Source organism: Protopterus annectens, chromosome 10.part0 (genome assembly GCF_019279795.1).
Source record: "Protopterus annectens isolate FY-2018-M chromosome 10.part0, PAN1.0, whole genome shotgun sequence".
NCBI lineage: Eukaryota > Metazoa > Chordata > Ceratodontiformes > Protopteridae > Protopterus > Protopterus annectens.
The window spans coordinates 1,592,902,906-1,592,921,069 of NC_056744.1; the positions used below are offsets into that span (position 1 = coordinate 1,592,902,906).

At 42.0% G+C, this 18,164-nt stretch overlaps 1 protein-coding gene across 3 annotated transcripts in view; it reads right to left on the bottom strand.

Moving 5' to 3' along the window:
- The window catches only part of SGF29 (SAGA complex associated factor 29), a 176,924-nt gene that overhangs the window by 71,475 nt on the left and 87,285 nt on the right, over nt 1-18,164 (bottom strand). For all 3 annotated transcript variants that reach the window (XM_044086261.1, XM_044086262.1, XM_044086263.1), the window contains exon 6: nt 16,935-17,064. In XM_044086261.1, coding sequence (XP_043942196.1) covers nt 16,935-17,064 — 130 coding nt within the window. The remainder of the gene's footprint in view (nt 1-16,934; nt 17,065-18,164) is intronic.

Below are 18,164 nucleotides of genomic sequence, written 5' to 3' on the forward strand. Positions count from 1 at the left end.
GGTTTTTACAAAAGGTTGGAAAACGTACCAACATAACATATACATTAATTATCTTAAGCACATGCAGAAACAGCACTACATATGCTTTATGTTACACTACACCTGGCATTTCCAATGTCTGATGAAATGTTCCTTTAATTTATGTTTATATGAAAGTCTCTTTCGGAAGGGCTTACGTAAAAAGGAAAACTGCTCCAAAGCTCATCTACAAAGCTGAAGTAACATGCATCTTCATGCCTAATAATGGATTTTGGGATACGTAGGAGACCACCAGCAGGTGATCAGACCACCCATCAAGGTTTATGTCAGGTTAGTGTGTTGGCCAGTACTGACATCACAGCTCTCAAGCCTCCAGTGCGAAACTGTGGAGCACTACCTTCTCATAATGTGGGGAAAAACAGGCAAAACATGGAACATTTACAGATTACTAACAACTTCAACTAGGAAGCTGGCAGGATGGTTAAAATGTGACAGCTTATACTTATAAAAAGTTAAGTAAGGCATTAATATGCTTCAGTATTATTTAGAATTTATACCAGCTGTGAGGAACATGGATTTTTGAAGACTCAAAAATGAGGAACATTCCTCTTAAGGAGGTAGACTTCAGAGGTATGGTGAACATGTGTGTAGATTACTCCACATATAAAAATTAACTTTAAAGAGTTAAGTGATGCTCAAATGTAAGCCATTTTAGACTACTTAGTTAAAGGCAATGGTGTGTTTTTTCCCCATGATGACTTGCAGCAAATCTGGAAATTCTACTGTATTCTAATTCCAATTCAAACCTGTAGATTTCTGGTCATTGTAAATTACTGAGTAGGTACATGGAATCAAAAAAACAAATTAAATAAAGTAAATCACTGCAGTGTTTTGTCTTGCATTCGACAAGAGGAATGGTTTGATACTGTTAAGAGTTCTAATTTTTGCTGGTCTAGTTAATATGCAATTAACCTTGAATTCTGGTTTCACTGTTTTCTGAACATTTACAGTAAAATGTACACTAGAGGAAATACAATGACAGGTTCATATAACTGAAACCTGAGGAGCACCCTAGAGAGGTTACTTCTTCAAATGCAAAAAAGTGTGGGATGGTAAATTAAAGGGAGCTATAGCTTTTCCAAAACAGGGTACTCTGTAGTGGTAAGCTAACTGATGTGTATCTTTTACTTGTCTAACTACTTTAAATAGCAAAATACATAAAAAACAAGTGTTTCATCAGGTAAATGACTTTGCATAAAAGTCAATGAAATATTGGGTTTAAAGTACAAATACTACTTGCATTTAAATGTTTTCCAATACTTTTCCAGTAACCATGAACAATAATGTACATTCTGGTGTTGGCACATAAAGTAATTTCAAGGTAATGCCTAGCAAACTGCTGCAGCAAGATCCAAAAGTATGAACAAATGTAATCAAGGGACTATATAAAAGACAGAGTATGTGTCAAAAGAAGGTTAAAGTTTATGAGACTTCCACATAAAGAAAGTGTGGCCTTCAATTTCTGATTTGCATACTATCAGTTATGTACTCTTGTTTAAGATGCAAGAGAATTAAAAAAAAGTGTGATACATTCTTTTGTTAGCAAAAATAAAGCTCAAACCCCATCTCCCCACATATGTGTGTGGAGTAATACATAGGTTCATCGGTTTATACTAGGCTATCTGCCCTAAGGCATTTATAAGCCTAGCCCAAGGTTTTGTGGCTTACGCCACCCCTTATATGAAAAAATACTGTGCCCATTAGTTTGTTGTGCCTCTGTCCAGCAGTGACCCAGAGATGATTCCCGGGGTAAACCTACGATCTCCCATCCACAGGTCATGATTTCTCTTGAACAGAGCCAGCGAGGTGCTCTGCCTAACATTGACCGGGATTTTATTCCACAGCATAGGGAGTCTCTGAGTGATAAATCTATCCCTCCAGCACGTCCTATTTATATCCGTGCTAAGGTTTCTTGAAACATAATACATACATTGATGTTTCTGCTTTAAAAAAGCATATGAAATTCCTGCAACAGGGCTGACAAAACAGAAGTGAAGCAATCTTCCCGAAGCAAACACAATCATTCTTACATGGAAAACATCAATGGCTTCTGGAAAGAAAACAAAAGCTTAGAAGGCAGACATAAGAAGGAAATAAATCTACTCCACAGACATCAATGAGGACAGCATTACCTACACGAAGACAATGATTAACACATTTGCGGATTACTCTCTACGGTTACTTAGCTCCACAAATATGCTTCAGTGACAGACCTTGCAAAGTATAGGCAAAGCACTACAGGTTCATAAGCACACTTCTCTGGAGTACAGACCTACATAAAACAGCTTAAGATGATGTTTTACTCATTCATTAATTCTTCGATTACCAGTTTTATCCCATTCAGAGTTGTGGGATTAAGCTGCATGCACCATGAGCCTTATTAGGTTAAAGCAGATAATGAATGAATAGGAATTGGAACACAATTCCTCCATCTTACATAGTAAAAGGAAATGGTTAACCAACCATGTCTACTTACTATGTGAAGTGACTAATCTCATCAGAGTTCACCTAGAAGCTTCTAGTTATTTAGCAATATTAACAAGAACAGATGTTCCAGATTTCACAATTTTTTTTAGTAGGCAATTTTATGAATACTGGCATGGTAACAGTACATACTAACCACACTAGAGAAACATTCATTTTTATTTATTTACTTACAGAGACAACAGACAGGGGGGATGGCTATGAATGACAGCAAACTAGTTGAAACATGACTGTGGATACCATGGGCAGCATAGTGTGCTGTACCCATAGGAATTGAGCATGCTGAGCATAAGCTGCCCAGTGGTACACCATGCAAGTTGGGAGAGGCATGTGTATACGTGGACATGGTTCCTACTTAAGGCAGTACATAACAGATCAAGAGAGCTGTTACAGGGGTTAGAAATTCCAAGGGTTGGAAGCCAGCACACTGGCCTGCTCCCTTCTGTCAAACACACCTCTGTGGGGGACAAATGGTCTAATTAGGTGCTCTCCTCAGAGAATGAATGAGCCACAGGGCATTTGCCTGGGGTGGATGGTGCCTGATTGATCCAATAACCCTGGAACAGGGGGAAGAATAGCAACACTAAGGAGCTGAAAAGTGCATCTGGGCCTGAAGAAAGGATTTCACCAATTGCTCCAGAACTGATGGCTTAAGGCTCCCAAACAAGCTAATAGACCTAGAAGAGGATGTCACCAAAGGTGGCATGGATGACTTGCTAGTGGTTGTAGGATCTGAAGATTGGATTCAAACAGGGTATGGCCCCGGAGAAAAATCCACTGGAGTAATTGCACAGAAAGGAGACTTGAAGTTTGTCCGAAGAGACAGAGGGGACCCTGGACAGAAAGGGACTCAGTATGCTAAGGGTAGGGGAGCTGGATGACTCTTGAGACCATAACTACTGGATATTGGGGTCAAATTGGCTTGATGTACAGTGGATATAAAAAATGTGCACACCCCTGTTAAAATGCCAGGTTTTTGTGATATAAAAAAATGAGACCACAATAAATCATTTCAAAACTTTTTCCACCTTTAATGTGAGCTACAACCTGTACAATTCAATTGTAAAACAAATAAATATGTTAGGGGGAAAAAATATAAAAAATAAAAAATGCACAATAAGTTGGGCTGCATAAGTGTGCACACCCTTAATCTAATACTTTATTGAAGCACCTTTTGATTTAATTACAACATTCAGTCTTCTTGGGTAGCAGTCTATCAGCATGGCACATCTTGACTTGGCAATATTTGCCCACTCTTCCTTGCAAAAGTGCTCCAAATCAGTCAGATTGTGAGAGCATCTCTTGTGCACAGCCCTCTTCAGGTCACTCCACAGATTTTCTGTTGTATTTAGGTCTGGGCTCTGGCTGGGCCATTCCAAAACTTAAATTTTCTTCTGGTGAAACTATTCTTTTGTTGATTTGGATGGATGCTTGGGGTCATTGTCATGTTGAAAGGTGAAATTCCTCTTAATCTTCAGCTTTCTAGCAGATGCCTGAAGGTTTTGGGCCAAAAGTGACTGGTATTTGGAACTGTTCATAATTCTCTCCACCTTGACTAAAGCCCCAGTTCCAGCTGAAGAAAAGCAACCCCAAAGATTGATACTGCCGCCACCATGCTTCACTGTGGGGAATGGTGTTCTTTTGGTGATGCAAAGTGTTGTTTTTGCACCAAACGTATCTTTTGGAATTGTGGCCAAAAAAGATCAACCTTGGTCTCCATCAGACCATAACACATTTTCCCACATGCTTTTGGAGACGATGCATTGTTTTGCAAATTTTTGTTGGGCCTGGATGTTTTTCTGTGTAAGAAAAGGCTTCTGTCTTGCAACCCTACCCCAGAGTCCAGACATAACGAGAAAACTGGAGATTGTTGTCACATGTAGTACACAACCAGCACTTGTCAGAAATTCCTGCAACTCCTTCAGTGCTGCTTTAGGTCTCTTGGCAGCCTACCTGACCAGTTTTCGTCTTGTCTTTTCATCAGTTTTGGAGGGACATCCAGTTCTTTGCAACGTCACTGTTGTCCCATGTTTTCTCCACTTTCTGATGACTGTCTTCACTGTGTCCCGTGGTATATCCTATGCTGTGGAAATATTTTTGTACCCTTCTCCTGACTGACACCTTTCAACAATGAAATCCCTTTGATGTTTTGTAAGCTCTCTGTGAGCCATGGCTTTTGCTGTAGCAGGCAACTGAGTAAATGTCAGGAAAATCTTACTAGGATAGCTACACTTTATTTGTGGTTAATCAGAGTCTCTCTAATTGATGGCAGGTCTGTATCCAAGAAGACTGAATGCTGTAATTAAATCAAAAGGTGCTTCAACAAAGTATTAGTTTAAGGGTGTGCACACTTATGCAACCAGCTTATTGTACATTTTTTATTTTTTATACTTTTTCCCGTAACAGATTTGTTTTTCAATTGAATTGCACAGGTTATAGGTCACATTAAACGTGGGAAAAGTTTTGAAAGGATTTATTGTGGACTCATGTTTTTATATCACAAAAACCTAGCATTTTAATAAGGGGTGTGTACACTTTTTATATCCACTGTACCTGAAAGAATTGGAGCTGGAGGGGCTGAATGGCAGGGTACCTTTTGTTCTGGCAGGCCAACAGTAAACAAGAAAGAGCATTTGCACTCGTCTTGCTCTTTTCCATGGGACTTCGATTCCTTGTCCCTATTTTCCTTCTCCCATTTCATCGGCTTATTGTTGGTGAGAGGGAGGAAAATGATACATCTGAGGGCTGCGGAAGGCCATCAATGACAAGTTTGGTCTTCCATTTGTTGAGGGGTCTGGCACCAAGTTAAGCGTAAGCCTGACATTCCATTTACAAGTGCCCCACACCCAATTAGTAAATGCACTTTTTATGAGTGTCTTGCGGGACTAATTTGTGGCCACAGCATACACATTTTTAAACCCTGAAGTTTTCTCCATACCCAGGGGAAGAAAATTCATAACACCACACACACTGGAAAGAGAAAATCACGCTTCCATGAAAGAGCGGGAAACACCAAAAAACACACCACCACAACACTAACATCAAGCACTAGCTATAAAAATACTGCACAGTCTGACAAAAGCCTATTTTAACCGTATTAAGCCTAAAAGTATTAACAATTAATTACTATAATTAACAAGTAATAACTACTACTATAATATGGAAAAATTATCACCACCTACTTAGCAAGATAAACACACAGAAACAAATTAAACCTAACTACAAACTATAACTAACAATAAGAAAGCTATAAGGCATAGAACAGCAGCAAAAGTCATTAAGACAAAACTATCCAAAAAGGATACACAGTTGACAGAGCTCCCAGACCATGACCTGGACTCAATGGTGGTAAATGAGATGTGAGGAGAGGCAGTTGCAGCATGGTATTATGGGTAGAGAAGGTCGAGCTCCAGGACTAAAGATTCTTAAAATGGCTGGAGTTAGATCTGAGTCAGATCTAATAACCCACAGATTGAGATGGATGGGAAATACAACATTGGGTCTACTATTTATTTTTTCCGAATGATACTGTCCAACATTTGAAAAGTTACTACAGAACAAAAAGATACAGGAAAAGTAGAGCACTTCTGTTTGCTTTTATCTCAGGATACTGTTGATGCTGATGATACAAAAGGTTACTAGTTAAATGGCCATAAGAAAGGACACACATTTACATTTATTAAAAAAAAAGAATTTCATTTTTAAAAGTGAAATTATGGAAATACTCGTTTCCACTTTATCTATGTGGTCTGAAGAAGAGCTGTCAAGCTTGAAAATGTTTCCTTATAAATCTTATGGCTCTGACATGCTGCAGTGTTTCATTTTAATCTTTGGAGGTGACAGCACCATATTCTGTGGAACCTACAGTGAAATTATACTTAGATTTTCAAGTGCAATTTCGAGCTATTACCCTAACTCTGTTATACATTTTTTTGCATTCTCTCCCACCACTGAATGGCAACCATCAGCCCCTCCTCTCCAGTCAGCCATTTATTCCCCATCACTGGTGCAAAGATTGACTGGAAAGGCCCATTATTCAGACAACCATCAGGAACAGTTCAGCTTCTTTTTACCTTGTGTTGCGCTTTCTCCTCAAAGGAGCTCAGCCAAGCAGACATCAAGGAGCCATGCAATGGAATGCCCTCGCTGGTCATCCCAGACTTCTGCAAGGGATGCTGCCAGCAAGCAGTCCTACTCCAACCCTAAAGCAAGGGAAGTGATTCTCCCAGCATCGACCATAGAAATCGTACTTCCTTATGTGTTCTCAGAGAGCCAAGTGGGCCACGCCCCTTCACTCCTTTTCCTTCACTGCCCAGCTACACGAACTCCAAGAGGAACTAAACCCACACATAAGGCTGCTGTTTAATCTTAGCCTTACTACAGGATACGTACCCAAAGAGTGGCGTACGGCAACAGTGGTCCCACTCCACAAAGGCGGTGCTTCTAAAGACCCTGGAAATTACCGCCCCATAAGCTTGACGTACCTGGTCTGCAAAGCTATGGAAAGGATCATTATGAAACTCATAAACAAAGACATTGGGGACCTATGCAGCAAACATAGGAGGACTGTGGCTGACAAAGTTCGCACATCACTGCAAACTGGGCGCCATAATTGATACTCCAGCGGACACAAGCATTCTTCAGAGAGGCCTCATAGAAACGGATAATTGGTGCCAGAGCCATGGCCTTAAGCTGAACGCCAAAAAATGTATAGTCATACCCTTTGGGAAAAACAAGGTACCCACAAATTACCACATAGGTGGTAATCCATTAAGTACGGAAGAGGTAATCAGGGACCTAGGGACCCAAGTTGACAGTAACCTCTCATTTGACACTCACATTGTCAAAGTGGTTAGGAAGACCTTCTATATTGAACACCTTATCATGAAAGGATTCACATCTATATCAAGAGAGGTCATTGTGCCCCTGTACTCTTCTCTTATCAGGCCCATGATTGAGTACAATGCCCCATTTGGGATGTATCTTAGCCGACACCTGCAGCAGTTGGAAAGACCCCAAAAGTTCCTCACCAAGAGGATAAAGGTTCTCAAACATATGTCATATGCTGCCCGGCTGAAGAAACTCCAGCTCTATTCAGTCGCATACCGCCTACTCAGAGGTGATCTATGCCTGACGTACAAGACCATGTCCAATCCGGAATTAATGGACATGCTCCACCTCAGAAAATCCAAATCCATCAGAGCCACGAGAGCAAGAGATTTGAACCTCAACACAGAAATAAATAGGACGTGCTGGAGGGACAGATTCATAACCCAGAGGCTCCCTACACTCTGGAACAGAATCCCAGTCCATGTTAGGCAGAGCCCCTCACTAACTCTCTTCAAGAGAAATCTTGACGAGTGGATGGGAGATCGTAGGTTTACCCCGGGGTCATCTCTGTGTCACTACTAGACAGAGGCACAGTAAACTAAACCCTAAATGGGCATAGTATTCTCATCCTAAGGGGTGGTGAAAGCCACACACACTCTGGCTAGGCTTATAAATGCCCTAGGGCAGATAGCCTAGTACTAACCTATGAACCTAAAATCTGAAGTCTGGAAGTCTCTTACTCAAGTAGGGACCCAAAACTAGTGCAGACTGTTATTGAATGAACTATCTCCACTATCATAACTTCTGCAGAAGGCAGGAACAATGCAATCTAAGAAACAGTTAAATGCATGTGCCTTTTTTAAGCGATCGACACTACAGTTTTAGAAGCATAAGAACACTAGATTGGCTCCCCTCTCAGTCAGCAATACTACTGATAGCAAACAATGTTTTGGGTGAACAATATAGTTTCAGGAAGGGACACGGCGATAAACTGGCACCCCCTCAGGTCAGTAATACTATCGGATGAAAGAAAACATGATGGTGTTAGTGTCTGTGGACATATCTAAAGCATTTCACTCAGTGAATCATGGAAGAATAATTTTCACTTTATGGTTTTAAAACTTGCAGCACCATAATGGTTCACTACATACTTGTGCAATACAGCTTTCTATTCATTTACCAATCAGCATCAAACCCAGTATCATATAATTACGACCATAGGGATCAGTCCTGGGAGCCATGCTCTTTAACTTCTTCTAAATGCAACTTTAGTGTTCTCAAGTATAAAGCTAATGCACACTGACAACGTAGTCTTTTGGGGATCTTATCTTTCACCCACAGCAAACATTAAAAAGTTTAAAGATGATCTGTCAAAACTCGGCCAAGGTCTGACTCAACCGCGACTACATGTGAATGTGGATAAAAAACAGGTCTATGTGGTGGAACTCAAGCAAGCTACAGCATGGGAAAATAAAACTGGGTATTCCTACACCTGGTGAAGGCATGATGAAGCTGGCTGTACAGTTTCAAATACCAGAGTGTCTGGCTGAAGTTTTTCATATCCACAAGGCTGTCAGTTAAGAAATTTACAATCCCAGTCATCTGCTACAAAGCTGTATAAAATGAGATATGTATTAAACAAAGGGGTTTTAACCTCAAAATTAGAAAAATATGTACTCTCAGTGGTGTCTGCCACCTCAGAGAAGAATACGTCCCCCTAGTGATATGCACTACCTCAGAGAAAAAATTCATCACTTTCTGCAAAAGACTCAAAACAAGCAAATTTCTGACAGAGGACTCAAAAAAAAAAAAAAAAAAAAAAAAAGAATCTCTGCACCACTCTTCTCAAAACTGTTTAGCTACCCAGTCACATTAAGTACAAACCCAAACTTTGTATTTTGATTTAAAAGAAACTCCACTTAACTTATGAAGATCTACGGAAAGAATGATATTGTTAATATCAATAAAAAGGACAATTGGGGTCAACTTCTCTGCCGTTGTATCACTAGTCATTCCCAGACATTTTTAGCAAGTACCTGTAAAGCATTTTCTATTCTGGGATGAAAACCAATGGAATTTTTTTCCAACTTCAGTTAGAAAACTAGCAACGTTAGCTTCATTTGCAAGGATTCTCAGATACTTCAGAAGAAGCAAGCAAATGGGGTACTTATTTATTTACGTTTATTGACTGGGGGGACGAGAGTTGGTATTCCTACTAACTAGAGGTAATCTGGCCAGAAAGTACAGTTTTGTACCTACCATAAATGTAGATGTTCCGAGTGCTAATACAGCTGCAGTCATAACAGATGGGTTCTCCTGCCATCAGGCGGGTCCTCGGTCGGCCGAATTCCAAAGTCTAAGTCCGGCGTCGGTTGTCGTCGCTTCTTTCCTGACGTCAGTGCGACAGGGGTATAAAGGAACCAGCCAACGCCATTTTCTTCAGTTTTTCTTGCCCCAGATTGTCAGGTGCCCCCAGAAGGAAGGCAGTACATAAATTTGTGTAATAAAGCAATGCAATATAATCAAAATACAGTAGTTGCAAGCAAATACACCGTAAATGAATACCCCAATCAGGTTGTATGAGGAGGTGTTAGCCAATAGGCCTGTCCCAAGAGGGGAAGGAGGGAGGGAAACCTGGACTGCAGCTGTATTAGCACTCGAACATCTGCATTTATCGTAGGTACAAAACTGTACTATATTCATCGTGCATACAGCTGCAGTCATAACAGATGGGTAGAATCCCAAAGCTAAGAAAGGGGTGGTAGGCACTAGGTGGAACTAGGAGGAGCCAGGATGCCCTGCAAGACTGCAGTGGCAAAGCCTGCTCTAGTTTTGGAGTATAATGGTAGGTGGTAGTGCTTGGAGAAGGTATGCACAGAACTCCAAGTGGCTGCTTCCAAAATATCTTTGGTAGGAACTCCTCTGAGGAAAGCTGCAGAGGTAGCTGTGGCCCTTGTGGAGTGAGATCTGATGCCTGTAGGTACAGTTTTGCTATGAAACGAATAGCAAAAGCGTATGCAGTAGGCTATCCATTTTGAGATGGTCTGTTTGGAAATTGGCTTTCCTTGAGCTCCTACAGCATAGGACACAAAGCGCTGTTCTGATTTTCTGAAAGGCTTTGTTCTGTCCAAATAATAACGCAGTTGTCTGTGGATGTCCAAGGAATGTAGTAATCTTCCCCCCTTTGTTTTGAGGATTAGGATAAAAGGTAGGTAAGTGTATGGCTCGATTCAAAGCTACCCTGGATACCACTTTAGGCATAAAGGACGGGTTGGTTCGTAAGGAAACTCTGTCCTAATGGAAGATGATAAAAGGCTGCACAGCCATGAGAGCTTGTAGTTCTGAAACTCTACGAGCTGAGGTAATAGCCAGAAGGAAGGCTGTTTTCTAGGACAAATATTGCAAATCTAATGAGGCAGCTGGCTCAAAGGGAGGCAAGGTCAGTTTTTCCAGAATGAAATTGAGATCCCAAGCAGGTATTGGTTGTTTCCTTGGGGGGTCTTAGATTCTTAGCCCCTCTGAGGAACTGTCTTAAGAGAAGGTGAGAGAATAAGGGTGGATCAGTGTTGTATTCTGCAGAAATGGCTGAGGCATGGATTTTGATGGAGGAGAATGAAAGTCCACTGCTTAGCAGCTCAGCTATACTGTAGTATTTGAGGTAAATTCAGTTTTCCAGGATCCTGGCCCTTTTTCTCATTCCAGACACAAAACCGTTTCCATTTTGCGGAGTAAGCTTTTCTAGTTGACGGCCTTCTGGCCTCCAAAATGACACCCCGCACCTCCTTGGAGAGTAGGGTCTGTTGTGATGCTAAGGAATCTTCCATGCGGCTAGATTGAGTGTTTTTAGCTGGCTGTGAAGAGTTTTGAAGCTGTGCTGAGTCAGGAGAAGAGGAATTAGAGGCAGGGTCCATGGTGGGGAATGCATCAGGCTCCTCAGGAGTGGGTACCAGTGTTGTCTTGGCCAGTCTGGAGCAATAAGAATCATCTTTGGTCTGTCTGCTCTGGTTTTCAATAGAACTTTGGGCAGCAGAGGAAGAGGTGGGAAGGCATAAACTGTCATTGATGTCTAACTGAAAGAGAGAGCATCCACTCTCCAGGCCTTTGGATGAAAAATCCTTGAGCAGAATTTTGTCAATTGGTGATTTTTGTGGGAGGCAAAGAGATCTATGTCTGGCCTTCCCCATGCTTGGATTATTTCTGTAAAAACTTTTGGATGCAACTTCCATTCGTGTGGACCTGTCATATTTCTGCTTAAGGTTGTCTGCCAGCTTGTTTTCCTTGCCTGGCAAGTACTGTGCTTGTAGTTCGATTTGTAAGTCCATGGCCATGTTCCAAAGTGACATGGCCAGTCTGCATAGGGGGTATGAATGTGTTCCTCCCTGTTTATGTACCACATAACTGTGGTGTTGTCCGTTCTTATCAATAGTTGACCTGGTTGCAGGTCTTTGAAAGCTATAATAGCATTTATTACTGCTAGCAGTTCCTTTTGATTGATGTGAAGATGCTTTTCTTTTTGGGACCATTTGCCCTGAATGCACCGATCTGTCATGTGCGCCCCCCAGGCGTAGTCCGAGGCGTTTGTTGTGATGACTTGATTTGCTTGAGGCTTGCTGAATGGAAGACCTGTGTTTGTTTGGCATGCTTGAGCCCACCATAGAAATTCCTTTTGTAAACATGGAATTAGTGATATTATTGTTTCCAAACTGTGGCTGTGTTGAGACCATAGGTTTTTCAGGTACCACTGAAGTTTCCTCATATGCAGCTTTGCACATGGGATTAGTAAGATGCAAGATGCCATGAATCCCAGAGCCTGCAGGATTTTCCTTGCAGTCAGCCTGGTGCAATTTGCTAGTGCTCTGAAGTATTGAGTTAGTTGCCCCTGCTTCTCTGGCGTGAGGTAGGCCATCTGGGTGTTTGTGTCCAAGTTGGCACCCAGGAAAATTATCTTCCGAGAGGGTAATAGCCTTGATTTCTTTTTGTTGACGGTGTATCCCAGAGAGTTCAACAACATTATTACATAAGCCAGATGTTTCAGAAGAATGTGCTTGCTGTCCGCTTGGATTAGGCAGTCGTCCAAATAGGGGTATATTTGTATCCCTTGAAGTCTGCAGTAGGCAATTACTGATGCCAGGCATTTCGTGAATACTCTGGGCGCAGTAGATAAGCCAAAGGGCAATGCAGAGAATTGATAATGGGTTGAACCTGCAAGAAATCTGAGGTATCTTCTGCAATTTTGTCTGATTGGGACATGCAGGTATGCCTCCTTGAGGTCCAATGTTACCAGCCAAGACTCCTTGCCCAGCATGGGAAAAAGCTGCTGTAGAGTGAGCATCCTGAATTTTGGTACGAGTAGAAATGTGTTTAGGATGGATAGGTCCAAAATAGGTCTCCAATCTTTTCCCTTCCTTGGTACCAGGAATAGTCTGGAATAAAAACCTTGACCTTGTTCGTGCGTAGGTACCTCTTGAATAGCTTTCATGTCTATGAGATCTGTAATTTGCCTTTGTGCCTCTGCCCTTTGACTGTGTGGCAGGTTTGGCATGCCTCTCATTTTTGGAAGGGTGTGAAAATGGAATCTGTAGCCTCTGTTTATAATGTCCAAGATCCATTTGTCTTTTGTGACAATATGCCAATTTTTTGAAAATAATGCCAGTTTTCCTCCTAAGGGGGCTGCCATTTGAGTCTTGCTTGGCATGCAAAGGGGAAAGTCATTGGGCTTGCTTTCTGAATGATTGCGAGTTATCCTCACCATCTCTTTGTGTAGGAGCTTGCCATTGTCTGCCTCTAAACGATCCTTGGGATTGTCCTCTGCCCCTTGGGCGCCTGTATCTACCTCTTTGGGGTCTGTCCATGGCTGGAAAGGACCAATTTTTGGAAGGCCAATTTCTACTAAAACGTGGGGGTTGTACCTGTAGAAAATCTTTCACAGTTTGCATTGATTTAGCCTTTTCCTCCATTTTCCTTAATACCTCCTCAGCATTAGCACCAAATAATACATCCTTTTGTAGAGGGGCATCTAGTAATTTAGCTTTGACATGATCAGGCAAGGTTTGTTCTTTGAGCCAGGCATGTTTACGTATGACTAATCCTGTAACAGCAGCTCTACATGAGGCCTCTAGAGCATCAAAACCACATTGTAAGGTATGCTTACCCACTTGTTCTGCATTATGCGTCAAATCCTGCAACTCCTTCAAGTCTGGTTGTTCAGGTTGTGACATTTTACTTTTCAATTGTGATAACAAAAACTGTTGGTATTTTAGCATATGGAACTGACAGTTTAAGGCCCTCATGGTTAAGGTAGCCGAGGTATATACCTTTTTACCCCACCTTTCTAAGGATCTGGAATCTCTCTCAGAAGGTAATGGATTTTTAGCAGTGGAGGCCTTAATTCCCTTGGGGCCCTGTGAGATGGTTTCTGGGTCAGCAGCATGGCATTTGTATAGAAATTGGTGTGAGTCAGGAACCCTGTAGTACTGGTCAGGCTTGACTGGGGCTGGAGGCAGGGAATCCGGGTTAAGGCAGGCCTCAAGAGTAAACATCATCTAGGATGTCCAAGACAGAAGGTATAGCCAGAGGCTTGTGCTGAGGTAGCAAGAGAAATTCCCTAAGCCTTTTCTTGGAATCTGAATAATCTTGGCTTTCCCAGTGGAAGTGTTCCCTTAAGGTATGCAAAGTTTCCCCAAATGAGTAATCCTCTGGGGGGGATACAGAAGGAATGGACTCCTCTGCATCAGAGTCTTCAAAAGGGGAGTAAGAATGTTCCTGATCATCAGAGTGCTCTGAAATAATGGAGCCCTGATCAGTGGAGGGGGATTCTTCCTCCACTCTGGGCCTTTTGTCCGGTGGGGGTTGAGAACCCCTGATAAGAGTAAGTAAATCCTCAGCCATTTTAAGCATCTGTTTTTTAGGCATGGGGCCTGGAGATGGGCCCTGTGTAGCTTGTCTCTTAGAATGCATGGCTGCTTTAGACTTAGAGAAAGCCTTGATGGAAAAAGAAGAGGAAGGTCTGAAGACACCTTGAGTGGAGGTAGACCTGTCCACATTTTGAGGTTCAACGCCAAGAGTGGCTTCGGTATCTGTAGTCGGGGTGTGGGCCGAGCAGCCTGTGACCTCGGGCACAGGAGACACCGCCAATGAAGTGTTGTCGGTAGTCAGGGGCTGCGAAGGCGCCTCGCTGAGAACCGGACCACGTGTAGTTGGTTTTGGCGTGGTGTCTGTAGAGGCCGCGGACCTTTGCGTTTTTTAGACAAAACTGGAGTCGGAGTATCCGACGACATAATATAGTTAAATGTTTTTCCAAAATAATGCTGGGCGAACTCCGCCCGACGCTTAATGGTGTGTTTGCTGAATGTAGCACAAAAGCGACAGACCGAGACTTCGTGGTCTGGGCCTAAACAAGGTATACAGAGGGAATGGAAATCCTTATGCGGTATTTGCTTCCCACATGAAATACAATTATTAACTTTGTCTGACATCGGCCTGAGGCAAGAAAAGTTTCTCCAACGGGGTACTTGGCTTTCAAGAAGACTTCGGTTTCAAATTTTTCGTAATTTCAGGAGTTGGCCGAGCAGCACTTGCGAACTGCTTCTGCTTCGGGCACCGCGCGGCAAGAAAAGACTGAAGAAAATGGCGTTGGCTGGTTCCTTTATACCCCTGTCGTACTGGCGTCAGGGAAGAAGCGACGACAACTGACGCCGGACCTAGACTTTGGAATTCGGCCGACCGAGGACCCACCTGACGGCAGGAGAACCCATCTGTTATGACTGCAGCTGTATGCACGATGAACATCACTGGGAAATGCCCCTATTATTTTCAATAAATGCTGTGGGATCTTCTACATTCACCTGAGCTACACCATCTCAGGTAGGTAGGACCTCAGTTAATGTCTTCTCCAAAGAATGGCACCTCAAAAGTGCAATAACCCCATTCTGTTGCACTACTACATCGACCGGGAATGCAAATTAAAGTACCTCATGTAAGCACAGAATAAACACTGCCTTCTGGCATTTCTCTAACTAGCAAGCCCTGTACTGTAATTTTTTGTCTTTTTTTTCCCCATCCTCACCAACTAACCATCAGTCCTCCCCACCAACCCAATTATGCCTCCCACAAGTCCCATCTCAGCAGAAATCCAATGTTCCAATGCTGGAAGCATCTCCCTACTGTGGAGAAATTCTGCTACAAGGAAGCTCCATCTCCTAGTGGAAGTTCCATGGGCTTAGGTACAGACCATGCAAGTGGTGAGACAAGCTGGTGGAGAAGTTTTCATCCTTCTGTGAGGTGAATTTTCACTTGCCTAACTCCCTTCCCCCCATGCTGACATCACATTGTTCGAGCTGGGCTAGCAATGGGAGGGCCACACTAAATTCATGTCCCATCCCTGGTATTATATGCAAGGCTATGGAACATATTATACCTAAACTAATAAGCAATGATTTAGGTGACCTTATATCCCTGGACACGTACCTATGACTCATAGGTTGATCATTTCTTACTTTATTACCTACACTTCCCAGGCCAGCATTAGTTCCTGTGAGCCTTTGCCTCAGCTAAGGCTAACTGGAGGATGCCCAGCACAGTCCATCCTCTCCAGTACAGGCTAGCTCATTCTCCCTTCGCCAGTGACCCGAGCCATTAATCACAACTGCTTTTTACTGGGATAAATCTATTACTATACTCCACAGTTTACTGCTCCCGCTGAATGTTTTTATTTTCATTTTATTGTTCACTAGCTTGTGAGTAAAAAAAGAAAAATATGTCCCAGTGATCCAGTTCAAATAACTATTAAACACAGAACACAATTACATTGTAGTACACAACTACAAAACCTGACATGCGTGTTAAGAACAAATGAAAATCTACAAAAACAAACAAAAAGGTGGACAAGACCCAGTAGCCTAATTCTCATGATTACAGACTCCCTTCCATAAACATAGTGAAGTTGCAGACTCTGGGTAACTCAAGCTTTGGATGCTTGGTAATGAATAAAAACAAATGCTACAACCAAAACAATCAGCCATACAGCTTCTGGTCTGAAAGAATAGCTCTACAGTGCTGCAAAACCACAAAATAACACAGGATCCTCACTGTAACCTAATTTCTGTAATGGGAAAAATATCTGGCTAAAATAACCCTACAGGTCAATCTTCACAGAATTTTGTTCTGGCTGGTATTTGCTACCTCTATTCTTTCCCAGTCTCTGAATGGAGACGTCTCAAGAGTTATTGTTAAGGAACTGCAAACTGAATAAACCAGCACAACATCTGTAATGTGGACAGAACAATACTTTTGCACTCTGACAAACTGAGTTTACAAATACTGATACTCTTCAGTTATGAACTTACCAAACCATGCTATATGTTTAAGAACACACAAACACAAAAAAAAAACATTACATGTATGCATCCTCTGCCAGAGATGTGCTGAATTTCAAAATGGTAAAAAATAAATAAATAAATAAATAAATAAATAAATAAAAAGATAAACTGTGACCATCATCCCTGGTACTGTGAAAAGATAATCTAGTCCAATTAATTACTTGTACAAAGCAGTACCCTTATGAAACAAAGAAATAAACTTACTTTTCTCCAGGTTTTCCAATCCATAGTGGTAATGTCATTGCTGACTGTTGAAGAAGTGTCATAAGGACACCTCTTCGCATCGTCTTCCGTGGAGGCTCAGAGTCATTGTACAGTCCTGCAATCTTTGCGGCTACAGGAAAAAGAAAAGCTTTATGGCAACTTAAGTCATCTTAGCCCAACCGCACTGTTAGTGTAGCATTCACAATTAGTCCAAATATTGCTGTGGTGCACACGGACAGCACAGCAAGAAATAAGAAGTTATGTACCTACCATAACGTTCCATGTTAGTTGTCTTCTCTCGCCTTCTTTCTTGCTTGATGGGTTCGGAGCCGATCCCTCGGCTCCGACTCGGCACTTGCTTTAGCTCGAGAACTCCTTTTACCAGCTCGAGGCAGCCCCATATCCCATGATGCAAGGCAGGAAGTACCCAGATCTCGTTTGTTGACAAAAGGGCAATAACACCAAGCATAAAAATACTTCCCAAAGGAAGAAGAAACTTACAGATGGAAAAAGGACCAGATTTGAATGGTCTTTAGCATAATAGTTTCTTATACAAGGTCTGTCCAGGCCAGGGGGAAGGAGGGAGAAAGAAGGCGAGAAGACAACTAACATGGAACGTTATGGTAGGTACATAACTTCTTAATGTTAAGTTGTCAATCTCGCCTTCATTCTTGCTTGATGGGACCGTCCTAGCACCTCTATCCTGGGTGGCTCAATGGAACAAACTCTAGAGGCCTGTAGAGACAAAACTGGCTCTGTCCCTGGAGGCCAAGTCCAACTTGTAAGGGGAAAAAAAAGTATGAGGAGTGGCCCAAGTGGCGCTGCACAAATAGTGTCCAAAGGCAGTCTAGCTTGAAAAGCTGTAGAAGTAGCTAAACTCCTAGTTGAATGTGCTTTAGGTTTTGAGCACAGCTGTTTTCCCTGATCGTATAAATTTCAGTGATGACCAAGAAAGCCATCTGGACAAAGTTACTTTAGAAACAGGAAGGCCTTTTTATTATCCGCATAGGAAACAAAAAGTTGATCAGATTTCCTAAATTTTTTGTTCTGTCCAAATAATATCTAAGCTGACGGTGGACGCCAAGATAATGTAGCTTTTGTTCAGCTCTATCTGAATAGTTAGGAAAAATACAGGAGATCAATGGATTGATTCAGATTGTTTTTTGAAGCGACCTTAGGTAAAATGATGGATTAGTTCTCAAAGATACTCTGTCTTTGTGAAAAATCAAA